This window comes from Delphinapterus leucas, chromosome 7 (genome assembly GCF_059928025.1).
Source record: "Delphinapterus leucas isolate spDelLeu-1000000601 "Yukka" chromosome 7, BTC_Dleu_Yukka2, whole genome shotgun sequence".
Classification (NCBI taxonomy): Eukaryota; Metazoa; Chordata; class Mammalia; order Artiodactyla; family Monodontidae; genus Delphinapterus; species Delphinapterus leucas.
The window spans coordinates 15434267-15461799 of NC_143135.1; the positions used below are offsets into that span (position 1 = coordinate 15434267).

Consider the following 27533-nt stretch of genomic DNA (forward strand, 5'->3'; position numbering starts at 1 on the left):
GCCTCATTTCTCACGATAGCCTTAGGACATACTGTCTGTTATTGTCTCCATTTCACAGATGAGGAGACACAGAGCGTGGAGTAACTTGCCCAGGATCACACAGCTCGTAGACAGCAGAGCCAGGATGGGAACCCTGGCTGCCCGGCTCCACGGTTTGTGCCCTTAACCACTGTGCTTGATTCCGCTCGTTAAGGTGTGAATGCGTGGCGTGCTGCAGAACCCTGTGGTAGAGGGGATGGGGTCTCAGGAGCCATGCCCCCTGGTCCACATCCCAGTTCCCTCACCCTCTAGCTGTGTGTGTGCCCTTGGACAAGTTCCTTCCCCTCCCTTCAATTTCCTCCATTGTAAAATGGGGTTAGTAATGCCTAGCCCCACGGACTCACGGAGAGGATTCAGTTGGTAAGGGAAAAGCCGTGCCATGCAGGCCTGGCACACAATAGGCCCTGGGTTCCCAGATCTGACCTCACTTGCTGTGTGACTCTTAGCGAGTCTTTTTCTCCTCTTCTCTGAGCCTCAGTTTACCCAAGGGTATAGTGACCGGGCTAGCAGATTGGTGTTTTTGAACCCTGGCTGCCTGGGGAACCCCTGGGAAGATTCTTAAAAACCTCAGTGCTGATTTGAAGTCAGATCCCTTAGGGTGGGGCTAGGCCTTGGTATTTGTAAAAGCACTCGGGTGCATCCAGGGGGCCTCTAAAGCTTGGCCAGCCTGAGGTACTCAGCCCCGAACAGGGAGGAGCAGCAGGACATCCCCGGAGCCCCAGTCGGGGTGCAGAGGGCGCAAACGCAGTGGGCGGGCTGGGCCTTGAGACTTTGCCCCGAGATGCAGTGCCCACTGGGTGTGGGCCACAGCCCAGGAAGCGGGAGCCTGGGCTGAGCAGGGCCAAGGAGGATGTGTCCCATGTGGGGAGGGCATGGGGCTGGAAACCTAAACCTTAGCCCCAGAATGGGGAGCAGTCCCAGCAGAAGTGAGGACTGACAGCCCCAGATGGCATCGGAAGTGGCCGGAGGGTGGATCTTCCTTGCTTCCCTTCATGTGTGAGGGGAGGCCTAGCCCCCAGGGCCCCTCCATCACCCATCCTAGCCTGGTTCCGTTTCATTCAAATCAAGCAGCTGTCACGGGCCTGAGTCCAAACCTGCTGCCTCGGGCAGGGCAGCTGCTGGGAGGGGAAGTGAGCCAAGGTCGCACTTGCTGAGGGGAGTGGCATCTCTGTGCTCTGCTCTGCTTCCCTCCCTCCTCAGGACGTCCACTAACGCTAGCGCAGCAAGCCTGGCAGACTTCCTGGTGGTGACCGTGAGTGGATCGGAAAGGGCGCTCATCATCATCATTGGGCTTCTTTTCCTCCAGCTTCAAGAGTGAGACAAGGGGCTTCCCCTACCATGTGCAGCACTTAGGACCAAAGCTCTGGGGGTTCGAGTCCCACGCCTATCACTCAGAGGCTGGGTGAACTCGAGCGAGGGACGTTACTTCTCTGAGCCTCATTTCTTCATTTGTAAGGCAGGAAGTTGCTACTGCACAGGGCTGTTGTGAGATTAAGACAGTTTATCTATGCCAAATGCTTGGCCCCACGCCTGGCACATCATGACCACAAACGATAGACACTGGGCCCGGCACCTCCTCGTCAGCACACTTGCCTGACCCACCTGGCTGGTGCCAGGCACACAGTAGGCGCTTCACGCATATCTGACGATCTGCCACTCCTGGCCCTTTTTCTGAACTAGGAAGGGGAGGGGCTGTTGGCCACGTTTTGCTGAGCAGGCAAATGGAAGAACTGAGGGTGTAAGAGGCTTTCTCAGGTCAGGGCAGAGGGAGGGGGCCAGGATGGAGAACAAGCCTCTCTCATCCCCCACCCAGTGTTCTCCAGACAACGGCAGCTTTGTTTGGGGAGGGAGAGAAAATTCCTTCTGGAAACCCCTGCAGAGAGGCCCAAGGCGGAGCAGTCAGCATGCAGGACCTGGGCAAGGCCCAAGGTGGAATGGTCAGCATGCGGGACCTAAGCGAGGCCCTGAGGGCAGCTGGAAAAGGGACCGGCGTTGAGGTTCAAGTACTCGCGGGAGCAGCCCTGCCTGCTGCCCCGGCCCCCTTTCAGAGGCAGCTGGGGCAGGCGGAGCAGAGGGGTCCTTACGCAGGACAGAGACGAAGCTGCTCCTGTCGGCCAGGATCCACACCCCGAAGCCCAGGATCACCGCGCCCAGGACCTGGAAGGAGAAAGGGGCAGTTAGTGGGGGGCCGCTCCCAGCTGCCCCTGCAGCCTGGCCGGGGGGACACAGGGGAGCTGCCTACATCCTTGTCCAGCCCAGAGATGTCAGGGTGGCCTCAGGCCCCGCACCTCAAGTCCAGCCAACTCCAGCAACCCAGACAGCAGGGCCATGAGTGGGGAGGCCCTCCTACGCCCACGTGTGGTCAACCTGAGCATACCGGCTCTGGGGGTGCAGCCTCCTGCCACGGGTACCCTCCTACTTATCTCCTGGCCCTGCCCCAGCCTGGGGGCTGGGAGCTTCCCCAACAAGCCAGGCTCAGGGTGGGGAAACCCTCGGGGGACATGACCTTCAGAGCCCAACCCGTCTTCCAGATCTCTCGGCTCCAAGGCCACCTTCCGCAGGAGGCTTCCTGACCCCCGGGCAGACTAAGGGGCCTCTACTGTGTGGCAACCACCGTGGGATCCTTCTCTAATAGCCTTTCCCTCTGGGTTTAACTCTGCCACTTGGTCTCTCTGGCTAGACTGTAAGCTCCCTGAGGGCAGGGCTGGGTTGCATGCAGCTCTGTGGGCCTGGGCGCACCAGGTGCTGAGGGCCCCCGCGGATGAGTGAGTTCATGAACCAAACTGTGTAAAGGCAGGATTAGAAAAGCAAACGAATGGTGGTGGGGACGGGGTAGGGTGGCTGGCATAGGCCCAGGTATTCCCTGCCTCTCTTCCCTCCACCAGGGGGCAGACCCATAACCGGAGCTCACCTCCCCCAGCCAAGATCAGCCCAGCAAGATCCCATTAAGCCAGCCAAGGTCTGGGAAGGGCCTGCAGTCTGGGCAAAAGCACAGGTTCCCTTGAGGGGATGGAGGTGGGGAGGCTTGCATCACCCCATAAGTTTGGCCTTTCCCTGGGGCCTGGCCTGGGTCTACCTGGGGGATAACCCACCTTCAGGGTCCCAGCATGTCACCACCCACCTTTACTACCAGCCCTGGGTCCCCGCCTCAGCCATCATCCCGTAACCTCTGGTGCAAGAGCAGTAGCTACTGATAACGCCCTCAGCCTGGGATGAGCCGCTCGGTCCCAGGGGTTTATCAGCCTTGCTCTACAGATCTCAACCACCAGAGCTGGGACGCTGGGTAAGGTGAATGGGGCATTTGCCTCACATGTGAAAATTCAGGGGACACCAGAAACACTCAGGAACCAAGATAAATGAGTTTATAGCAATCATTTTTAAGAAATGAAAATTAATGGGGGGAAAATAATCCATCATGATGAACAAAATATCAAGCTTTTCAATAAAGACAGGCTTGGTGTTCCTGATTTTTCCTTTTGAAAAGGAGTGGGGCCCCGATGTGATGCAGTGCCGTGCTGTTTCTGATCCCAAAGTGAGTGCCTCACTCGTCTCGCCCTGGCCCAGGTTCCTTAAAGACAACAGCAGCTGACGACCAGGAAGAGGAAAGCACAAGGACCTCCCCACATTTGTCCCCAGCCACTCACTTGTCCCCTCCTCTCTCCTTGTCAGATGGGCCCTGTTATCGTCCTCACTTGACAGATGGGGAAACTGAGGTCCTAACCTCACCCGAGGTCACCCAATTCACTCATCAGGGGCTCCAAGTCAGGTCTGACTATACAGCTACGCCAGATGGTGGCACATGAGCTGCAGGGATACTTCGGGTCCGTCCCGGGCCTTAGCCTAGAAAGCCAGTCCCTGGGGAGAGGAAGTGCCCACCCGAAAGTGGGGGCACCTCAGACTGCACAGCTTGCGGGGAGGAAGGTGGGCTTTACAGGACCCGGCAGTTAGGTTCCCAAAGACTCCTGAAGCCCTGCTCACCCCAGCCTCACACCTCACAGCACAGCTGGCCCGTGGTCTGCCCCTGCCACCTCAGACCCACGTGGCGGAGCCCCTGTCCGCTCACCTCCTGCACTCACGGGGCAGGGCTGCAGGGGGAACAGTCCTCCCAAATAGAGAATTCAAGACAGGGCAGAAACTTCCCTCTGGGCAAATATAATCCCAAAGAGAGTAAAATCCCAGACTTCCCAGCCAAGCTCCTCGGCTCGCCTCCCGGAACCCAGGGAGCGAAGTACCTGGCGCTGCCATTTCAGCTCCCCTGCACGTCTGATGACTATGGCCTGAGCGCCAGGTGTGGCTGGATCAGCACCAGCCCACGGGACAGCCAGAAACGAGGCCAGGGCAGGGGGCCGACCAGACTGGGGGAGGAACCACAAAACCCCCTTTCTCTGTGAACCACGACTGGGGCCACGGGACACACCCCACATTAACCCACCCCACCCAGACCCACCAGAATCTCCCGACAGGAGCCAGGAGTCTCACAGCCAGCTTCCTACCCCCAGAACGGCCACGGCAGCTGCGGCCTCAGGGTCTCCTAGGATCTGAGAAAAGCTGACGACAGGGCAATTTTCTGGGGAGTTTGGGGTCCGGAGGGAGTGAAGGCGAGGAGGTACACGTGTACCCGCGTGCATGCATGAGCACACACGGCAACCAGAGTGATTCTGCCAGACCACGAGTTCAATCATGTAACCGCTTCCCACTGTGCATGAAACAAAGACCCAGATCCTTCCTGGAAGGGCTACGCAGCCCAAGCCCCGGAGAGGCACGCGCTGGCCCACTCCCCCTGTGCTGGACTTCCGCACCTGCTGCCGGGACCCCGCTCTCCCCAGCCTCACACAGAACTCCAGGCAGCTCTTACTGACCACCCTGACAAGGTCAAGTGCCTTGTTATCTGCTCTCTCTTAGGGGCCATATCCTTCTTTCCCAGGAGCGCCTACAACTGCAATTTTATCATCCATTGGAGTAAGCATTTGATCGAAGCCCATCACCCCCCAGAACATAAGCCCTGTGAGTGAAGAAGTCGCGGCTCTCCTGCTGGCAAATGTCCAGCCGGCACCCAGGACGGGGTCTGAATACACAGGGGTGTCAAAGACACATTTGGTGGAGAAGTATTTGTGAATGAACACACACACACACACACACACACACACACACACACAGTCTCCTCTCACTCTTTCCTTTCCCTCTCACCCTCCTGTGATAAAAGCTTCCCCTCTCCCCCACTACATCCCCTCCACCACCATCCTGATGGGCCCCGTCCTGGGCCCCAGCACACAGGGAGTGAACACCTGCCCCCCCAGGGCCCTGGAGTGGCTGGGAGGAGGCCAAGCGAGACCGGTCCCCAGAGCTCGGGCCCAAGGGAAGCTCTTCTAGGCTCTGGTTCCATAGGCGAGACTGGGAGCGGAAGGGATGCCTTGGCCCCAAACCATCAACCCCTCTCCCTTTCTCCATGAAGTCTCTACCTCTCTCCCTCCCACTGCATGGGGGGAGAGGGGGTGTCTGTGCCCTTGAACCCCAAGCCCCACCACCTCCTAGGCTATAGCCCAGACTCCTCCCTCCAGTCCCTAGAGCCCCAGGGACAGAACCACAGGGCTCCCACACTCCCCACCCCACCCTGGCCAGCTGGCCCTTAAAGCTGGGCCTCAGCCTGGGAGCCAAGTGCCTGCCAGGAAAGGCGTGCCTGTGTGGGCAGCCACTTTTTTCCAGAAGCCTGGCCCAGCTGGGAGGGACCTGACTGCCAAGCTGCGAAACCCAGGTGCCCAGGCCCGGCTGCCATCAGTGGAGGGCCAGAGCTGCAGTGGGGCCCCAGTGCCGTCCTTGAGAGGGGAGCTGGTGTCGGAGCCAAGGTGGACGACCAGTAGGGCAGGCAACACCAGGGCTGTCCACGTGCATGTGCGTGTGTGTGTGTGTGTGTGTGTGCACATGGGTGTACTTGTGTGTGCCAGGAACACATTTGTAAGTATCTGTGTGTTGGGTTAAAGTTATGAAGGGGAGTTTAGAAAGATTATTTTCCAAACTTTCTATAATCCTATGTAACTTGTAATGTAAAACTTTTTTTTTCTACAAGAAATTCATGTCTGTTGTAGAAAATTTGGAAACTGCAGAGAAGCAAAAAGAATAAAACCCAAATTCCCAGGAATCCCAACACTAACATTTGGAGGTATTTTCTTCTCCTCTCAAAAATATTCATGTATGTGTACATTTTAAAAACTAAAATTGAATCATAATAAATATCCTATTAAAAAATCTGATGTTTTTAACAGTATAGGGTGAACCAACACCATGAGAGGCCACAGTCCCCAGCAGCACTCCTTCGAAGGTCTCTCCAGGCCACTCTCCCCACAGCCCCACCCCCATCACACACACTCACACATGCACACTCATACACTCACACACCCACACCCTCACACCCATATATACTCACACATTCACACACTCACACACACACATAACCTCACATATACTCACACACATATATACTTACACATAATCTCACACACGCGTGCGCACACACGCGTGCGCGCACACACACACACACACACACACTCATTCCATCATCCTGGCAACTCCAAGGCAGGAGTCTGTCTTGCCAAACCAGAGAGGAAAATTGGGGCCCCAGGAAAAGCAGCTCCAGATGTGCACAGAGCTTATATCTGGGCGGCCCCGGGGCTCATGACCGGGTGACGCCTGCCAGGGTGGGTCTGGGGAAGGACCACTGTGTCCTCACTCCAGCCCAGAGCCCAGCCTCCTCTTGCCCACTCTCTGGGAGCTCCAGGGACACCCCCCACCGTGTGGGTGGGAGTGTGATGGGGGCAGTTGAGACCCAGACCTGTTAACAGGCAAGTTCTTCAGAGCGGGTGGAGGAGGATGGAGAGTCGGGACAGGACGAGAAAGATCCCAGAGGCTCCCCTACAACTTCCCGATGAGGAGTCAGGGAATGCCCCGGGGGTTCTCCTCTCCCCACACCCACCTCCGGCCCTGAGAGCCCGGGGTGTGGTGGCCTCGGTGCTCCAGGAAGGGGGAAGGCTGGGGGAGCCATCCAGTGCTCTGCCATCCAGCCAGCTGGGAACGCTGGGAATCTCCTCACTGCTCCCACCTGCTTCCATTTCCAACAGTCTGGCCTCAGCCCCCTGACCCCAGCCACACCCCACCACCATCCCCAGGCTGGAGGGTCTTGGACTGGGACGTACCCGGGAGGAGCATCTCTATTGGAGGCATCTGGGTAGCACGGGTCATACTTACAAAGAAGAGCAAGTTGAAGAGGAAGAGGAAGTATTTGGTGACTTTGATACAGGCTGACCCCATCCTGCTGGTCCGGGAGCTCCCTGCGGAGAAGGCAGGTCGGTCAGCGTGGGGCGGGACCTGGCTGGGGGCTGGGGAGAGGAGAGGGAATCAATGCTGGTGGGTACCCCAGACCCACCGGCCCCAGATCATCCCAGCTCACCCCCTCCCCACCAACTACCTCATGAGGTAGGTACTAAGGTCAGGTCCTGTTTCAGGGGACCCGGAGGCCCAGAGAGCTTAGATGACTGACCCAAAGCCATGCAGTAGGGTGTGGGGGGTAGGTGGCAGCTGGGGTCTGGGTCAGCCACTTCACCAGGGCTCAGCCTAGAGGAAAATTATGGAGGAGACCCTCAGGCTCCCTGAGGCCAGAAACCCCAGGAATGGCCACGGCCCTCAGGCCCCATGGGGCTAAGGGAGCCAGCACAGGCAGCTGGGGCCGAGACAGCTGGACTGGGACAGCTGTGTGGGCAGAGCTGGGCTGGGGGGTGGGGAGAAGCAGGTCACTGAGCAGAGGGAACAGAGGGCCCAAGGCATGGGCTTTATCCCTTCTTCCTCCTGCAAGGGTGCAAGGCAGTCCTAAGCCTTGTGACTCTCCCCTGTCCACACGGAGGTCCCCTTGCCCTTCTCGTATCATTTTTGCCAAGTGGGAGCCCAGCTTCGACTTTACACCTCCAGTGACCGGGGTAGGGGAGTTAAGGGGGAGATTCGGGCACAGCATGAAGCAAGGCCTCCAACGAAGCAAAAGACTGCCTGGCAACGAGCAGCCCGTCACAAGTGGCATGGAAGCAACATCTGACTAAAGACTTATGGGGAATTCAAGAGCTACGTGGGGAGATGAGACTGAACACTCCTCCAGGCTCCAGGGTCCAAGACCTGGGTCTGAGAAATGCGGGGACAGCAGTGACTCAGAACCAGGGAAGTCTGGCCTCAGCAACTCCACCTGGGGCTTCCCCCAGGCCCAGAGGGGGAGAAAACAAGGGCTTCCCCTCCGTGCCCTCCCCCCACCCCCGCCCCGTGTCAGGAGATCCAGAGATCTGAGATCCTGAACCCAGGCCTGGCCCCAGGAAGGCCTGCTGGGGATGGTCCACATGAAGGAGAGCTTTGTTTCCTCTCTCCCCTCCCAGCGCAGCGCCTGACAACCACAGGCGCTTCGTAAGTGGGTGCGGAGTGAAACAGCAAGAGAGGAAGGAGTCTCTCACCGAAGGAGGCCTGCTTTTCTTTCCTATCAGGGACCTGCTTGAGTCTCTCAGCCCCAAGCAGCTTATAGATAAATCATCATTTCCCCAGAAGAACTCCAGCACAGCATTTGAGCAGGCAGCAGCGGGAACGGGACGCTGGCTGCATTCTTGTGAAACTGGAGAAGTGTTGAAACAGTCCTTTGGCAACTGATGTCCGCCAGCCGTGTTGCACAGGCAAGGGAGTTTCTCCACTCTCCGGCTCCCACATCCTCCGCTCAGGCTGGGTGTCCAGGGCAGCCTTGCTGGGCGGCGGGTGTTCAGAAAGGGGCAGTTCTTAGACAACAGTGAACACCTGGCCTCCCCCCGAACAGCATCTGCTCTGGACAGCCATTGGCATGTGTCATCCCTTTAATACTCACGACCTGCCCAGAAGGTGAGGAAGGTCTTCCTGTCCTGGGGAGCATGGGGGTGGGGGGACAGCCTCAGAGAGATGAGGTAACTTGCCCGAGAAACATAGCTCGTTAGGCAGTGGTAACTCCCGAGGTCAAGATCTGTGAAGGGCTGCCTTCCGGGGAGCGGCCAAGGCTGTATAAAGGAGTCTCTGGGGATGGCTGGGATCCCATTGTCCAGGTAGGTGGTGAGCACCAAGGTCACTGCTCAAAGGAGCTCTGGTGCGTGGGCAAGGAGGCAGAGGCTGCTCGGCTGGTATCCCCCGATTCTCCGGGCACCCCCGCTGGCCTCTTGTCACTCACACAAACTGAAGTAGGCGTAGGGCAAAGAAAGCCCTTCAGCATCCTACAAGCAAACTAAAGCTCAGAGCGGTGAAGCAGCTTGCCCAAGGCCACATGGACCAGCAAGGACAGAACCCAGTCCTCCTGGCCCCTTAGGCCGCCTCCTCCTCTCCAGGAGGCAGCTGGGTGGGTTCAGACACTAAAACAGGAGCCAGGCAGCCCCATGACTGGCAGGTGGGTTGGCCAATCAGGGCAGGCCCAGAGACTACCTGGGAATCGCCTGAGGGAAGAGAAGGGGCTGAGAATCAGAGCCCGGGGTGGGTGGCTCCAGGGTCTGTTGGCCAAGATCCAGGATACAAAGTGTTTCTGCCCCGCAAGTGTTGACATTCCCCGCTCACAGAAACAGGGAGCAGGAGTTGAACACGTTCTCCATACTGGGCAGAAGCTGGGCGGTTCCACGAAGGGCTAGGAGTCAGCTCAGTCTGGGGACGTATCCAGGTTGCCCCATGATGGGGTCTGGCATCAACCTCAGGGAGCCCATAACCACCACCAAGCCCCGAGGAGACCCCAAAGTCGGATTCAGAGGGCTTGGGGTTACGCTCTAGCTCTGCCCGCCCACCCTGAGAGGCCTGAACCTCAGTTTTCTCATCCACAACAATAAGAATAAGGGTTGGTATAGGGCAGGGATTAGCCAGGTGGGGCCTGTGGATCAAATCCAACCCACCGCCTCTATTCTGTGCGTCTTGCAAGCTAAGAACAGATTTTTCATTTTTAAATAGCTGGGAAAAAATAAAAAGACTATTTTGTAACACGGAAAATTAAATAAGTTCAGTTGTATTGGCACCCAGCTGTATTGTCCACGGCTGCTGTCACAGGCAACAGCAGAGTGGGCTGGTTATGACAAGAGGCCACTGCCCCGCAAAGCCTAAAACATTTACTGCCTGCCCCATTATGGAAGAAGTTTGCAGGCCCCTGGGGCAGGGGATCAGATGGCACACACACAAGTGTCTGTGAAAGGTGGCAAGGATTAGGACTGCCATTAGCTCGGGATCTTGGGGGAGAACGAGCTGGGCGGCAGGAATCGAATAGACAAGGGTTCGAATCCTAGCTCTGCCAATGCACAGCCACAGAGAAAGGACTCACAGGGCCTCGTTTCCCAACTGAACCCCCTGTTATAAAGAAAAGTGAGATCAGCGCCTCGCACAGTCGGGGCTGGATGAGCTGGAGCTGGGTAAGTGTCTTTATGGGCACTTGTGGAAGGAGTGAAGGGTGAGCGTTTCACTTGCTCATGAAACTAAACAAAGAGAGAGTCTCCCAATATTGTGCTTTACAGAAACCCTAGAAGGTCTGCCCATGCTTTCCTGTGAGGATGTCTGGAAAGTCACAAAACAAGGGAATGAGATGCAAGTACATCTTATTTGGAAAATTCTGGAACAGGCACTGACAGCTCTGTGAGCAGTAGGAAGGAGGTGCTGATTTTATGTTATACTCTATAGCAGGTAAACTGACCATTTCTAAGCAACTCCAATTTAAATTGACCAAATATATAATTTTATGCCAAATCAGTTTATACAATGGAATTATTATGCTACCAATATTTTACTAACTCCTGCTCATCCTTTAATACAGACCTCAGACATCCACCTCCTCCAGGACACCTCCTACTCCAGCCACCCTTGTCACCACCATCAGGGCCACACGCTCCCCACCAACACATATGCTGGTTAGGAGCCCTCCCCCTCTGCTTCCTTCCAATAGCACTGGATACTAGAGCAGTTCCTGCGATGGGCTCTGGCATCAAACTGCCTGGGTTTGAATGATGTTCTATCACCTTCTAGCTGTGTGACCTTGGACAAGTGACTTAACCTCTCTGAATCCCAACTAACTCATCTGTGAGAAGAGGAAAATAAAACCTTTTTGGCAGATTTGCCCAGAGATTAAATTAGATAATGTGGGTAAAATGCCTGGCATGGAGTAGGTTTTCAATAAGTGGAGGTTACTATTATAACTCATGATGCTGTACAGTAATTTTCTACTTACTTGCCCATCTCCCCCATGGACTGTGATAGCTTGAGGGGAGAGACTATGTATTATTTACGAGGTCAAAGTAGGCTCCCAACAAATTTGCTGAATGAAAGACTAGATGCATGGATGGAGGAAGGGATGGAGGGAGAGAAGGAGGGATGAGTACATGGATCAAGGGATAGATGGGGGATGGAGGGATGGGTGGATGGAAGGAGGGATGAGTGGAGGGATGGTTGGGTGGATAGATGGAGAGGTGAAGGGGAGGGGAACACCAGGGCTTTCAAGTACTCAGTCACACAAAGGGAGTCTGAGCTCCACTGCCCCTAAATCAGCTGAGACTCTCTTTTCAGCCTTCTTCTGTCTTCCCCCAAGGGGTGGGGTGGGAGATGTGCAGGGTGAGCACCCTGAGCCACCTCTGCATGCCAGGACCCACAAGCAAGGCTCCCTCGCCTTCCCCGGAGCCCCTGGGGAAGATCCCCTTCTTTAAGGGAACCTCTTGTCTGTGTTGGGGCTCTGTGAGTCCACCCCTGCAGAGTAGGAGGTTGGTTTATCCTTCACTTGAGGTTGGGGGAGGAGCCCTCCAGCCTTACCCCAGAACCTGGGTGTCCCTGAATAGCCTTGGGGAAACCAAGTGGTGCGGTGGTGCAGCCCCTCAAGTCCAGAGGTTCGTGCTCGGCGCCTGCTCTGATGGCACGTGCTGTTTGAGACCCAGCACAGGTGACTGTCCCCGGACCTCCCCGCCCCCCGCCCCGGACCTGCCTCCTCAACGGTCAAACAACAGGCTGGGACCAGGGCAGCAGCATTTTCCACAGTAGTTCTTCCAAACACAAGTCCTAGAAGACACGCCCTTAAGAACAAGAGTCTTTGCTGTCACCAAGTTTGTGGAGCACCAATTCTCCCCGAGTCACTGTACATTAGACACTTAGTGTCTCCAAGACACCTGGCAGTAAACACTGCTGACTTAAAACCATCTTTCACTCAACAGCCTAACATCACGTGGAATACATATTAGGCCCTTGAGGGTCCCTTGGGGGCCAGGGCTCCTGGACTCTATGTGCTGCAGGATTCAAAGGAGGCGAGGAGATGCACGGCCCTTTGACCCACTAGCTGGCTCAGACCCAGCACCTGAGAGCCATGCTCGGGTCTCTTCCCCATTCCCCTCATCCCACAGCCCACATGCGTCTCCTCCAATCCACCACCTCTTCCGGCCCCATGCCTCACCTCCCCCCTGGACCAGTGCAGCTCCCTGACTGGTCACAGGCTCCACTCCTGCCCTTGTCAAGCTGTTAGGCACACTGCAGGGAGGGCTCTTGGAAAAATGCTAACTAGATCTTGTCACTCCCTTGCCTGCAGCCCTCCAATGGTGATGTAGCTGACACTTTGCTATAAAATCCAGACTCTTATGTGGCCAGCGGGGCCCTGCCTGGTTGGCCCTGCCCCTCCTTGGTCCTCAGCACCTCCGTCCTCCCCATCCCACCTTCATCCCTAAGGCCGCTCTTTCTTATTGTTCTGTACACCAGGCCCCTGCCCACCTAAGCGTCTTTGCCCTCACGGCTCCTCTGCCAGGAGCATCTTCCCCCAAAGCCCCTGGCTGGCTCCTTCCCTTCCTATAAGTAGACTGAGCTACTCCTCCCAGAGGCCCTACCCGAACACCTGATCTATACAGCAGGCCTCAACTCTAGCTGCGCGTTAGAACCAAAATATGCCCATGCACAGCCGCCTGTCCTTGCCCTACGCAAGTCTTCAGACTCTTGGGTATGGGGGCTTCCCTGAGAACTCTAAGGAACAGCAGCTTTGACACCTGAGCCTGTCACATGACCCTGCTCATTGCAGTCATCCTACTGGTCCACTGGGGTATCCGGAGCCCCCATTAGAATATGGTTCCTTCAGGGGAGGGGCTGTGTCTGTCTCACTTGCCCCGTACCCCAGAGCCTAGGACAGTGCCTAGCACGTAGTAACCCCTGGATGTGTATTTGCAGGAAGAAGGAACAGAAAGGAGAGTCTGGGCAGGTCAGGAAAGGTTTCTTAGAGGAGATAAGAAAAACCAACTTTGATCCTGCAACTGGAGGTTTCTGGGCCTTAAAAATGACATCATTGGCTTGTGGGGAGGGGGTTGCTTCCTCCCAGGACTGGATTTTAATCTCCTTTGGGTCAGAAAAGCCTGATAGAAGCCGTGAACCCTCTCTCTATAAAGATGCATGAAGACAGGCAGGCACACGCTTTCATCCGGTTTCAGGGGCCCACTAACCCTGGAAAGCCAGGACTTACTTTCTCCGTCTCCCAGTTGCTTGAGAGCAGTGGCCCCCAGTCTTGGCCATACATTAGAATTATCCGGAGAGCTCTAAAACGTGCTGGTGCCTGCCCCGCCAATCCCCTCCCCCAAGCCCCTGAGATCCTGCTTTAATTGGCCTGGGGTGCAGCCTGGGCATTGGGTTTTTTTTTTTTTAAGCTTCCCAGGGGATTCTCATGTATTGAGACCCAGCATGGCCTGGTCCCTCTGCTCTGAGTGGGATGCAGGAAGGCCTGGGGTCCCGGGTGCAGCAGGTCCTGGCCGGGGAGAATCTCACATGAAGCTTCCTGGACCTCTGCTCCATCCTCCACTTCCTGAAGGCACATTCCCCGCATCATTCACCAGAGAGCGATATCCACTGTGCAGAAGACTTTTGAGATCATTGCCTTTCTCAGAGGGGCCAGAGAAAGCAGGAGACCACAGGTCACAGAGCAAAATCAGGGCTGCACACACAGTGGAGGACCTGCAGATTCCTGGTCCAGGCTTTTCTCTTTCCATCTGCTGTCCTGCCCCAGCTCACCGGGCCTTCCGCATAGAGATTGAAGGAGAACTGGACTCAGAGTCACACAGCAGCCCTTGGTTCCCACCCCTGGATCTGCTACATACGGGCCACGTAACCTACAGAGCTGCCTCCTTATCAGTGAATGGGGAGACTAAGCCCACCCACCCCTCACAGGTGTGAAGGTGAACTGTAACCAGGCTAGCACCTAGTAGGGCTCGATCCATGCTGGCACCCTGGCCCCCTCCTCCCTCCCACTCTCTCTGCCTGAAGATGCCAACTCTGCCACATCTTACCAGCTGTGTGGCTTTGGGCAATCACTTCACCCCTCTGCCTCAACTTTCCCACTTGTAAAATGGACTTAATAATGGGCTACGGTGAGGCTTACATGAGTTAGTGTCCATAAAATGCCTGGCACCTAGTAAGTGTCAAGTAAAAGCCGCCAATTACGATGATGACGATGATTATCCGGAAGTTGTTGATTTCATGATCAACAGTCTGAAGCCCTCTGGGGGCCTAGATCCAGCCTCCAGATACATGCCCAGCCTGGAGGCTTCTGTGCCAGAGAGTAACTACTGCTGCTCTCAGGCAAGGGGGGTGGGGTGAAACAGGGCAGGGCTGGGCCACCTGAGGAAGGAGGCCTCTGCCCTCCACAGGGTGGGGGGGGCCTCTGTCCCTAAGCCTCCGGGCTGTGCCTCAGGGCGTCCAGCCAGTTTGGTGAGTCAGACAACTGATCCCGTGGGAGCTCAGTCAGCTTGGAGAGAAAGTGGAGTGAGAAAGCCTGGCCTGGCTGCTCTACTCTGGAAACCTGCCTGTCAGCAGACACTCCACCTGCAAGCTGGTTCTTGGCCACCCAGCTCTGCAGTTCTCTGGACTTTGTCCCGACTGCCCGTGAAAAGAGACTGGTCACAGGTGGCTGTGTTTGTTTTCATGTGTGACAAGTGATGTGTTTCCTGAAACCCACGCTGACTCCAGGGGCTGGCTTTTTGACCTTCCTACTACCTTATTTTTCCATCTTGGGTCTTACCTTTTCCCCTTGTTGTTAAAACAGAAAAATAAAAATAAAAAGCTGTTACCCGGGACCTCCCTGGTGGCACAGTGGTTAAGAATCTGCCTGCCAATGCAGGGGCCATGGGTTCGAGCCCTGGTCCGGGAAGGTCCCACATGCCGTGGAGCAACTAAGCCCGTACGCCACAACTACTAAGCCTGCTCTCTAGAGTCCACAAGCTACAACTACTGAGCCTGTGTGCCACAACTACTGAAGCCTGTGCACCTAGAGCCCGTGCTCCGCAACAAGAGAAGCCACCGCAATGAGAAGCCCACGCACCACAACAAAGAGTAGCCCCTGCTCGCCGCAACTAGAGAAAGCCCGCGCGTGCAGCAATGAAAGACCCAACGCAGCCAAACATAAATTTAAAAAAAAAAAAAAAAAAGCTCTTACCCTGGCAACCAGAAAATCAGGAGGCCATAAAGCATGATTAGGATCTCACATTTCCTTCAAGACTTAGGTTTGAATCCCAGCTCTGCTTCCTCCTGTGTGACCTTAAGCAAGGGAGTTACTGAACCTCTCTCTGAGGCCAACGTCTCATCTCTAACATGGGGATACTAGCAGGACCCCCTGTCTCGTAGGGTTGTTGGGGGACTGAGATGGGGCAAATAAAGAGCTCTGGGGGCACTGTCAGCTGCTCACAACGCAAGTGAGCAAACCCTACCACCACCAACACCATGGGGTGGAAGAAACACATCCAGATCAGACCTCCCCAGGAATCCCAGGATTTTAGAGCCCAAGGCCTCCTGTTTGTCTTATAGAGGCTGAACCCAAGGAGCAATGATCCCAGGAGCCGGTGTGACAGGCTCCTGTTCTCCTGAGGACCTTAACAGCCTGAAGCTGGGACTGACCCCTGACATTTGGGGGAAGGAGGCCAGGGGTAGCAGAGGAATGCAGGCCACCAGCCACCCTGGCCAGACTATGGCAGTAGAGTGACAGCACTTTTTCATTTGTATAATGCCATTCCCACTGTCTCTCGTTTAATCTCTGTAACAACCCCCTGAGATATTACTACCCCTATTTAGAAGATGAAGAAACTGAGACTCAGGTTCAGTGACTTGCCTAAGGTCACACAAGTAAGTGGCTAAGCCCTGATTGAACTTCAGGTCTGACCTGAGACAAGAGCTCCTTTCTCTTCACCTGCTGCCAAAGTGAATTAGGTCAATGGTGGAGCCCGCCTGCTCCACCCTGCCACACCTCAGTCTGCTTGCCTGACACCTCATCTTACCCCAGTTCTGAGGCCTGACTCTTGGCTTCCGTCAGGAAGGAAAAGATCAGCCCCACCAATCCTGGCCACACTGTTCCTTCACTGGCTGATGAGGCCAACAGATGTGGTCCTTCCTTGCTTTTCTCTGAAACCCAAGCAATGAGACCAGAGGGCTTTCAGCATGAAGAAGGGGCCACTCTGACAGAGGGTGCAGTTTTGGGGAGAGCAGACACTTTGAAACTTGCAGCTTCCCCACCTGGCCCAACGCAGCCAAAGGTTCAAGTTGAGGTTGAGCCATAGTCTCTGACCTCTCCCTCTCCGTGGCTCCCCTTCCTATTTTTTGCAGGCTGCTTGGGCCCCATGCAAACCCTGCTCCCTCTCAACCCCGGGTTCTAAGGCTTGTACACTCAGATTCACAGTGCTAGAAAAGCCTTGGACATCACCTACTTCAGTCTCCATTTGTAAGATGAAGAGACTGAGGCCCAGAGAGGACCACGAATCCCCACCCTTCTGGGGAGTGTATTTGTACAGGGCAGGGAGGGGACTGGTTAGAGCCGTCAGTACTTCCCAATGTGTTTCACAACATGATACATGTAGAGAAGTACACATATTTGTTCAGCACCCTGATGTGGACAGACAACACTGGGCCTGGTCTGAGGTGACCCACCCAGAGCTCTGTTCCCAGGGCTGAGGAGATAACCAGCCATTTGGGTACATCAGTTGGGAAGCCCTAAGTTAGAGAGATAGTTAGGACTATATGAGAGGCTGCCCAGGAGCCCCACAGTCTAGGGGCCCTAACAAGAAGACCCAGATTCCCAGATGGGCTCTCAGGGGTCAACTACCTTCTGAGGACCCCTCCCCAGCCCCATGGTGGGATGGAGAATAATGAACCAGTTCATAGTATGGACTTTGAATTGAGAGAGACCTAAATTCTAATCCCATTTCACAGAGCTGTGTAATCTTTGGCAAGCTGCCTACCCCACTGAGCCTCAGTGTCTTTATCTGTAAAATAGGGATATCAAGGCTTGTCCAGGAAGATGGTGGAATCAGCTTGCCAAAGCCTAGAAAGTAAGCATGACAGAGGCAGGAGTCTCTGAGAAGAGGTCATGTTAGGCAAAGAGTCCCTTCCTTACATGGCAGGAGGAGGGTATGCATAGAGACTCTCCCTTGAGATGTGGGACACACAAAGATTCCTACAAACTGACCCTGGAAAGTTATCGTCACCCAAGAACTTGAAATAGATGTCAGGCAGAGGGAGGACTGATGAAATGAATGTTAATGAAAGCATCCCCATGTGAGCGGTGCTTCACAGATCTTATCTTATTTAACCCCACATCCCCCTGCCATGTGGAGAGCATGGCTTCATCATCTCTGTTTTACAAGCAGGGTGTCTGGGGCTCAGGAAGGTGGTGGCACTTGCTCCAGTCACATGGAGGACAGTGGCCGAGCTGAACTTTGTCCTCCAGACCCTCTGACTCTGGAGTCCAATGTCCTACCTGCTTTGTGATACTGCTCCTTACTGCCAAGCCTTCTCACATGGGGTCACCCAGCATCAAAGCCCGTGGAATCAGAGTACCCAGAAGTGGGGCCAGGTGTCTGCAGGTGTAACAAGCACACAGGGGCTGTGGAACTCTTACCCTACACCAGCCAGCTATGGCAGTGGTGGGTGCAGAGGGCCAGGCTGAACCACCAGGATGTGAGTGAACCCAGGCCTAACCCTCAGAGGCGACCTCAAGGGGGCAGCAAGCCTCCCCCCAGAACCGCTCATGGGTCAGAAGGCCTGAGGGGCTGCCCTCCCAGAGGGCTCCCAAGAGGCCATCTCTGCTCAGTTTCCATCCTGAATCAATGCAGTTCTTTGACCCACCCCCCAACTCTGGCTGGGCCGGAGATGGACACAGGAAGTGGATGGATGAAACCCATCCCTGCCCTCAGGGAGTGCTCAGTCTGGAGAAGGCAGAGACAGGAAACTAAGCAATTACACACCAGCATCATCATAAAGCAGTACGTGATTCTACCCAGCCTCCAGCTCTTCCTCTGTGGGACAGGATGGGCTCTTTAGAACACAGCCCTCAGTATTCGATAACAACAAAAGCTAATGTTTTTGCAGTTACTATTTGAGAAATTGTGCTAAGCGCTTCACATGGCTTACTTTATCCTTGCAATGACCCTATGAGGTAAGCACTGCTTTTAACCCCATTTCACAGTTGAAGAAACTGAGACTCAGGGTGAAGGGACTTGCCCATGGTTACACAGACCATAGGGCTGGGAGTTGAACCCCAAAACCTGACCCAGAGCCCCTGAGCATTACTGTCATGCTGCACTGCCTGCAGAAATGAAGTTATAAATGATACGTAATTAAAATAACCTCACCAAGGCCCAACCTACATTAACTGGGCTTCACAACACAGCCTCCAGACCCCAGCCAACTGAAGACGCTCTGGGAAGGCACTAGGCATCAGGGATCAGCTCACACACCCATCCCGGGGCCTGGCCAGCTGGGCACAGGTGGGTAACAAAGGGTTACCCTCTGGGTCAGGGCAGCGGAGATGGAGGCTGGGAGCTGGGTGTGGGGAGGCTGGGAGCTGGGTGTGGGCCCTCCGCAGGGTGGCAGGGTGATTAGGGAGAAGGAGGGGGGCTCTAATCAGGGACCTTACATGGCAGCAGTCACAGCACACACCCTCCAGACCCTGGGTTCAGGAAGGAAGAGATGGGGCCCCTGAGATGCCACCTCCTCTGAGCAGCCTTCCCAGAGCATCCTCCTGCACAGACGCTCATGGAGCACCATCTGGCAGCCCCAATCATCTTGGCATGAGTAGTTAGGGTGGGCATCGGACGAATGTGGGTTCAAACCCTGGCTCTGTCTACCCATCACTGTCACTTAACTTTTCTGAGCCTCAGTTCCCTCATCTATAAAATGGGCTAATACTTCCTACTTCCCAAGCTGTGCTTCTCAGCACCTTTCTAGGCTTAAGAGCTATTTTGGCTTTGGGGACATTTGATGAGAGAGAGACAGACAGAGAGGGAGGTGAGTGAGACACAGTAAAGGCAAAGTGCTGCACACACAGGTATACACAGGTATGTTTTCTCTCATGGGTCCTGGGGGGAAAACACAGAAAAGATGGAGAGTGAGGAGGGCAAGGGCAGGTCTGTAACTCCAAGAATTTGGAGGTGCAGCGTAGGGGGTAGAGGGGGTCTTCCACCTGAGACCCAGCTAGAGGCCACTCGGCCAGGGGAGGAGGGGGCACTGCAGGGCCTCTGGGCCCTCCCCACTCTGTCCTTCAGTCCCTCCACCTCACCAGTCTCTTCCCCTCTGTACCTGTCCCTCTCTCCGTTGGTGGCTTCCTCCAGCCTTCCCCTCTGTCCGTCCCTCCCTGTTTCTGAGACCAGCTCTCAGGCCTCTCCCTCTCATATCCTGAGGGCCTCAGAGCACCCAGGGCACTCACTCCAGACACAGGGCCCGGACTCCAGCACAGCCAGTCCTCCCCGTGGCGGGCACCTGGCTCCAGGAAGGGGTGGCCCGGGGGCCCCAGTTCCACAGTCAGCTGCAGGGGTCCAGGCCCTCCGGGGCTGGGAGGAAGGGCTGCACCTCCCACATGGCAGGCAGAGCCCAAGCCCCAAGTTCCCAGGCAGGGCGGCGGCCATTTAACCCACCCGGACACCTGGTAGTTGGGGCAGGAAAGCGGGTCACAGAGGAGGCCAGCACAGCCTGTCAGGGATCCCTGTCCAGGGCTCCCTGGGCCTCTTGGGTCCTCAGGGATTGCTAAGGAGCAGGGCTGGGACAGTTCCAGCTCCCCTAGACTGGGCTCAGCCAGGGTGGCCTTGGGCCTCAACACCTGCTACACCCTCCAGAGATGCTCTGGCTTCAGAGGCATGGGAGACTGAAGGGGGCATTGGCTGTGGGGCAGGTAAAAAGAGAGGCAGGGGAGAGTGAGAGAGGCAGAGGTAGAGATGAGGGAAGAGAGACAGAGAATGGCAGGCAGAGAAGGACAGACAGATCCCAGGTGAAGAGAGCCTCCTGTGCAGCCAGGGCTCCAGCCCACAGACCTCAGGGCCTCTCTGATCTCCACGGGAAGCCCCCAGGGGGGGCCTGAAGCAAAAACTCACCTGGCGTGCAGGCCTTGCTGGCCCAGGCAGGACCCCACCCTGGGACCCAGCCCAGCTCTGCCCTGCAGCCCACCCGGGGTGTTCACCACCTTCCCGCCCCCAGTCTTCAACAATGGCCCATCCCTTCCCCAGACCATTCTTCTTAGCCTTGGCCTCCCCCAGATTCTGGGAGTGCCAAGCGGTGCTTGGACAAACACACCCACCCCGTCACACACACACACACACACACACACACACACACACACGCACGCACCCACGCACGCACGCACGCACGCACGCACGCACCCCTCCGGAGACTTGTGAGCAGGCTGGGTCTTTATCACCAGAAAGGTGCTGGAGCCACTCCCAGGCCCTACGGGAGCTGAGGCAGGGTGAGGGACTTGACCTCAGCCCGCAGCGCCTAAGGCACAATGAGTACCCAGGTCCCACACAGCCCCATGGAATCCCCCCAATCAAGCCCTGGGGAGGAAAGAGCAAAGCCCAGCCAGGTCCTCACTATCTCATTCCTCTCCCTGAAACCTCAGCTTCCCCCCCTCAGCAATGGGGACAGTCCCTACGCCAGCCCCAGAAGCAGGGATACTGCCCCTGCAATCCTGGAGACCTAGGACTCCGCCACCCTCGCCTTCTCTCAACCCACTTCCCACTCCCAACTCCAGGGGCGTGCCTACAGCAAAATTCAGCCAAGAATATGAGCACCCACTGAGGGCTGGGGTACGGGGCTGGGCAGAGAGGTCGTGAGTCCCCACTGCGGGCTTTGAAAAGTCCTTTCCCCTCTCTGGGATGACAGCAATTCACTCCTACCTTACAGGGAGGAGACAGGCTTGAGGAATCAGAATGCTCTAGCACAACAAAGGGAAGCATGGTGATTATTATCACCGTGAGAAGGTTCCAGGCCATAGAGAGGTAGGAGGGGTGTGTGCAGACAGACAGAAACGGAAAGGAAAGGGGCTTGGTCCTACTGGAAGGGGTCTGTGCCCCCAGTGAGCCCCAGGGGCCAGGGGTGGGGTTCTGAGAGTTCTCAGCGCAGGGACCTTGAGTCAGGCAGGGCTTCAGGCCTGGGCGGGCTCCCTGAGCTGCACAGGAAGAAACAAGTCCAGACGGATGGTGACCCCGTACGCCATGCCCAGAGCCAAGAGCACAGCAGCCTGGTGAGCCTCCAGGTGGCCAGAGGGAAAGGGGGCTGTCTGTGTCGCAGCAGGAAAGCTGACATGGAAATGAACTGGGACTGGCCGGACTCCAGGCTCCTGCGAGGGAGCACGCAGCACTTCAGGTCACCTGGATTCCCACCCCCACTCCTCCAGCTCTCCCAGGAAGCCCTGTGTGACCCTGAGAACACAGGTCACAGGCGTATGCCCCCTCCACAGACCTGGAAACTGAGGCTCAGGAGGTACTGTGCCCAGGCTCACAACGTGAGGCTGGCAGAGCCTGTTTGGAGCTAATTCTGTCCCTCTGCCCAATCCTTCCCCTGTTATCTGCCTAGAATATCTCCCAGCTAGAGAAGATAGAGTTCAGGCCTGACACCAATGCCCAACCAGACACCCATCCCAGGGGATCGGGTGGGTGGAGGAGGAATGAAACCCAAGCTGATTGCAGGCAGGGGGAGGGATCTGCACTTCCCGAGCACCTGGAACCCAAGAGACATCAGCGGCAGGTGTTTTGCATATTGCATCTCACGCCAGCCTCACAGTGGTTGGTGAGGAAGATAGCTTTCTTATTTTTATAAAGAAGCCAGTGGTTAGAGAAGTGGCTTGCTCGGGTGGGGCGGGGGGGAGGGGGGCCAAAGTATGAGTCACAGGTCTGAGGCTGACCCTGAGGGACTCAGCTGTCCCCAGCCCATGCAGACCCAGCGCCCTGAGCCCTGCCAGCCTGGCAGACCCCCCAGGGCTTGGGCCCAATGGAACCACAGTCCCTGCTCTCATGGCCACCCTGGTGAGTTATCTAACCCTGTTAGCCAGTTTACTCATTGGACAGAACACAAGACAGTTGAGTTGGCTTGGCCACAGGGAAGAAGGCGGCTAGAACTGGGTCTGGAGGGACAAGGAAGATGCAGATCAGGAGATAAGGGATGAGCTGAGGGCATTCAGGCTGAACCACAGGGCAGGGGCACTGAGGCCTGAGAGGCTGGAAAATACTGTATCGTGTATCTGGAGGGCAGGCACAGTCCTCAGAGCAACCAGGAGCTGAGGTGGGAGGGGGACCATGGCCAGACCCCCCTTCCCACCAGGGACCTCAAATGTCCGGGTCTGGGCAGGAACCGGTAACAGGGGCAGCCTGGACCACCCTATCTTCCTTCCCCACGGTTTCTGGCCCAGAGTGAGGATCTCCGGCCAGCGTTTCCCGGGGTCCTGGGCCCCTGGCACCCAAGAGCCACCACCCCAACTAAGAGCCCTGGGATCCACAGTCCTGAGCTGAGAATAGAGGAGCTCAGAGTTCTCCCTCTTTACTAAGGATGCAGCTTGGGGTGAGGGACCAGCCTCAGGACGGGGAGCAAAGACAACACAGGTTCAAGTCCTGGCTCTATCCCCTCCTTAGCTGTAGGATCCTGGGCATCTCACTCACAGCCTCTGTCGTGATCTGTAAAATGGGCTCAGTAATAATACCCTCCCTGCCTATTTCATAAGGTGCTGGGAGGCTTGCAGGAGTAAGTACGTGAGAAAATGTCCACTGCTAAAAGCTATAAAGCATAAGGTATCATTCTGAGGTGAATGAAGCATGATTTGAACGGGTCTCCTGGTGGCTGGGCCAGGGTCCTCCCACTGCAAGACCCTGAGTCCCAGGGGAGCCCTGCCCCTCGGGCTGACCCTCTTTGCATGGATGGTGGTGGAGCACAGGCTGAGTCCCCCACATCCCAGCTCCTTCTGTCCAGGATCCGCTGCCACTCGAGACCAGGGGGCCCAGCCTTGGAGTTTGGAACTGAAAGCCCAGCTCTGCCTCCTTCAGCTGTGACGTTGGGCAAGTCATTTCAGCCCTGGGAGCCTCAGTTCCCTCATCTGTAAATGGGGGCTGATGATAACCTCTGCTGGGGGGAGGGTGCTGCTGGGAGGATGACCTGACATCACGGCTGCAAAGTGCCCAGGGCCGGGCCTGGCACACATCAGATGCTCAACAGGTGAGGGTTCTCTCCCCTCCCTCTGCTGTGCCCGCCACACAGTGCCCAGGCTCAACCAGAGAAAGTTTCTAGCCTCCCGGAAAAGTGACCCAGAACAATAACTGGGAACATGAACTGGCTGGAGAACACTGGATCTCAGAAGAAGATCACGTTGCTGAATGGTTAGTGGGGGTAAAAAGTAGAGCAAGACCCTGGCTCAGAGATGATGGGGAACCTTCCTTCCCAGCCCCTTCACTTGGAGTCCCCCAGGGCAGGCACAGGGTTCAGGGAAGGCACCTCTGCTCCTACATCACACCTGCATGAGGTAAGCCCAGAGAGTGTGTGCGTGTGTTGGTTGTGGGGGGGGGGGGTCAGGAGGTGGGGAATGAGATTCAGGAGGAGCAGGGAGAGGTGACAAGGCCAGGGGTCCTGTATTAGCGCTCCTGCCGGCTTTCAGAGCATCCCTGGATCTATCAGATCGCCTGTCAGAGCCTCAGTTTTCCTTTCTGTAAAATGGGGATGGGGGTAATCATCTTATCCTCTTGCACATGGCTACTGGAGAGTGCATACTGGAGAAGGGGTGATGAAGTGGGGGTAGGGGGAAGGTGAGTTCAGATCTCACACAAGCCTTTATTAAACAAGGCAAGGTTCCTACGGGCAGCAGCCCCAGGAGCTGAAATTCACTACACAGCCTCCCCTGCCCCAATCCACTACTCCATTGGTTCTCAAAGTGTGGTCCCACACCCAGAGCAGCAGCATCTCCTGGGAACATGTTAGCAACACACATTCCTAGGCTGCGCCCCAGACCAATGGAACCAGAAACTCTGGGGGTATGATCTGTGCTTTAACAAACCCTCCAGGAGACTCTGAGGTATATCAGGGTTTGAGAACCACTGCGCCAGCCCATGACCCCCCCAGCCCTACTCCAGAGAAACCTCCTCCTACCGACTCATCTCACTTTCCCTGGCTCCCAGAAGGCTGTTGGGGAGGAAGGAGTCACTATGGAGAGAGGTCATTAAAGAGTAAAGATCCCATAATTAGTTAATGACACCGCAGGCTCCCGGAGAGGAGGAGGGTCCAAAGTCAGACTACAGTGGAGGAGGAAAAGCTCCTCCATATCTGTCTTCTCTTTCTGTCTGACTCCTGTGCACCCACACACGCCCCACGAGCCTGGCCCCTTCCCTCCGTGAGCTTGCTCATCAGCACAGAGGGACAGACAGTGCCTCTCGCCCCAGGAGAGCTGGAGCCACATGTGCGGGTACGCGCTGGTGCGTATCAGGGAAAGGGCTTTCCCGCAGGAATCTGGTCCTTGGACCTTGAGTTTAAAAACCATCTGACGAGACAGCCACTTCGAAGAATGCAGTCTGTGAAGATCATTAAAGTTGAGAACAAAACAGACGTATGGACCAGCTGGTCACTATAGCAATGTGGGTACTAATGAAAAATTCTAAACAGCCTAAGTGTGCAACAGCAGGGGAATGCTTAACTGGGTCACGGCAGATCCACGTGGTATGATACTAGGGAGCCGGGAAACACGCTGTGGAAGAATATTGAATAACGTGGAAAAATCCTCCCGCTACAATGTTAACCTAAAAACGGCAGCACAGGAAGTGGTTCATAGGGTATGATCCCAATCGTGTGTGTGTGTGTGTGTGAGTGTGTGTGTGTGTGTGTGAACACCAAACTGTTCACAGGACATCTCTGAGCGGTTATTTCCTCCTTTGCATCTGTTCTTCACCCTCCAACTTTTCCCACAAAACTATGTCTTCAATGGGCCTTTTTTTAAAGGGTCCATTGGTTCAGGTAGAGACGAAGGCTTTTTAAAAAAGTTGACAGAAATGGATTGGGATTGACATACACACACTACAATGTATAAAATAGATAACTCACAGGAACCTACTGTATTGCACAGGGAACAGTGCTCAACACTCTGTAATGACCAAAATGGGGAAAGAATCTAAAAAAGAGTGGGTATATGTATAACTGATTCACTAACACAACACTGTAAATCAACTATGCTCCAATAAAAATTAGCAAAATAAACAACAACAAAACGTTGACAGAAATGTCTCTTTCTGGCCTGAGGGTGGGGCGGGGCGCTACGAGGGAGGTCTGGTTACCCTCCCCCACACCCAGAGAGCCTTCATACTCCACATGGTCCCCAAGTGATCCCCAAAGCATGATCAGGACCAACAAGTCAAGGGAGAGTGGGTTTGTTCAAATTCTACACCATATTTTTTAAGAGTCAGATATGTCCAGACATGAAAGGTAGTGAGCTCTCCAAGCCTTGAGGTGTGCGAGCAAAGGCTGAATGTTGTCCATGGGATCGGACTGAGTAGGTAGGTTGACTCAATGAACTATAATGCTGCTCACAAGACTACGATCTTGTGAATCTAGTCACGAGCCTCCATCTTTGCCCTCATGCTAAGCCAAAAGCACCCAGGTTGAGGCTGGGCTCAGACTGTCTTATAGAGGACCAGGCCCATAGGGGCCTAAGGCCCTCCTGACCCCCAGATCTCCAAACAGCCCTGGAAAGCTCCTTCACTCCAGACCGGGGACCTCGGTCTTTGGGGAGGAGGACTCTGTCATTTCCTCACAGGGGTGGAAGGCGCAGCTTCATTCATCACTATCACCCCGTCAACCTCTGGCTTGCATGGAAGGAGTTTTACGTGCTGGGCCCACCGCTAAGCATTTTACCCATAGCCATTATCTCATTGAATCCTCACCGAAACTGGTGAGAGAGGGGATCAGAGGGGCATTTGAGAGCCCCTGAATGACACAGCCTCCTGCCGCAGTTACTCCTCTGCTGTGAGTTCAGAGAGGTCAAAGGGTCAGGGAGGGGACTTGCCTACGTGACCGTCAGTGACCCAGGGCCTAGCTAGCCACCCACTCATTTGCGGTGGGATCTCAGACAAATCAGTCATAGCCCAGCCCCACCGAGTTTCTATTTCCTTTATTAATGAGGACGTCTCATCATGTCCCGTTGCTACAACATTCTAATGTTCCATATCCTAAGACAGTGGGTGGGAGAGTAATTTTCCAACTTCAGTAGTAGAATTCCTCATTGCTATCATTGTTGTTAGCAACGTCAAATTAACATTGAGTGTTGGCCTACCAGGCATCACCGGAAGCGCCCTGTACTTATGAGGAGGAACACATATTTCTCTCTCCACTTGTTTCCCTGAGGAGGGACCTCTACAGGGAGAACACCTCTGGCCTCGCTCCACCCACTTCTTCACTTCAGGCCAGGACCCCAGCAGTGGGTTATCTGATTGGTTCATCTGGGAGACGTACTGGGCACGCTCGGCGGCTGCCCGCAGGCAGTGTTCATTCCGGGCTGCTCCTCTGCATAATACCAGGCCCTGCAGGGAGGCTGGCCCCTGTTCAGAGTTGCCTGTGACCAGACCGTAACTCTGCCAGTTCCAGGGCAGACGGTTAGCCAGCCCTCTGGGGACTGGATCTAAAGCCACGTTCTCGGGGCTTCCTTTGGAGCTCCATCTTTGTCAACTGTTCTTTTCACTTGGTTCCAAATTCAGAAGAAGAGGGCTTCCCTCGCAACTTAAACAAGTCCTTTAACCTTCACGGCACCGCTCTGAATTATGTCTTATTATTATCCCCATTTTACACGTGAAGAAAGTAAGCCCGTCGGCGTCAAGGATTGTTGAAAAGCTTTCTAAACACCAGGCGGCACTTGGGGTGTGTCCACCACAATGGAAGCTGGATTATGATCCCATTCAGAATCTGACTCTTGTCTCCCTCCAAAGACACTCAGTCTTCTGAGGCTTGACAAATTGACATTCACTTCAAAGCAACACCCGACCCCCTTTTGAAATAAATATGATTTATTAACAACAACAAGAACTTCAATATGATCCCACGTTCATATAATGCATTTTTGTTTAAATATATATAGTACGTTTTTTGATAGCTTTATTGTGTAAGTGTGTTCTTTCTTTCTTTCTTGAGCATAAAAATAATATGGGCTTACTGCTGAAGATTCAGAAAATGGGGAAAAGTAAAAAAAAAAAGTCTGTAATGTGATC

The 27533-nt window shown here is 55.2% G+C and overlaps 1 protein-coding gene across 4 annotated transcripts in view; it reads right to left on the bottom strand.

Moving 5' to 3' along the window:
• The window catches only part of CD82 (CD82 molecule), a 52141-nt gene that overhangs the window by 17623 nt on the left and 6985 nt on the right, over positions 1-27533 (bottom strand). For 2 of the 4 annotated variants that reach the window (XM_089914899.1, XM_022592191.3), the window contains exons 2-3: positions 7279-7409; positions 2124-2196 (exon numbers count right to left, since the gene is read on the bottom strand). In XM_089914899.1, the coding sequence (XP_089771025.1) occupies positions 2124-2196; positions 7279-7341 (136 nt within the window). In that variant the 5' untranslated portion in view covers positions 7342-7409. The remainder of the gene's footprint in view (positions 1-2123; positions 2197-7278; positions 7410-27533) is intronic. The other 2 variants (XM_089914900.1, XM_089914902.1) reach the window with 2 other exon arrangements.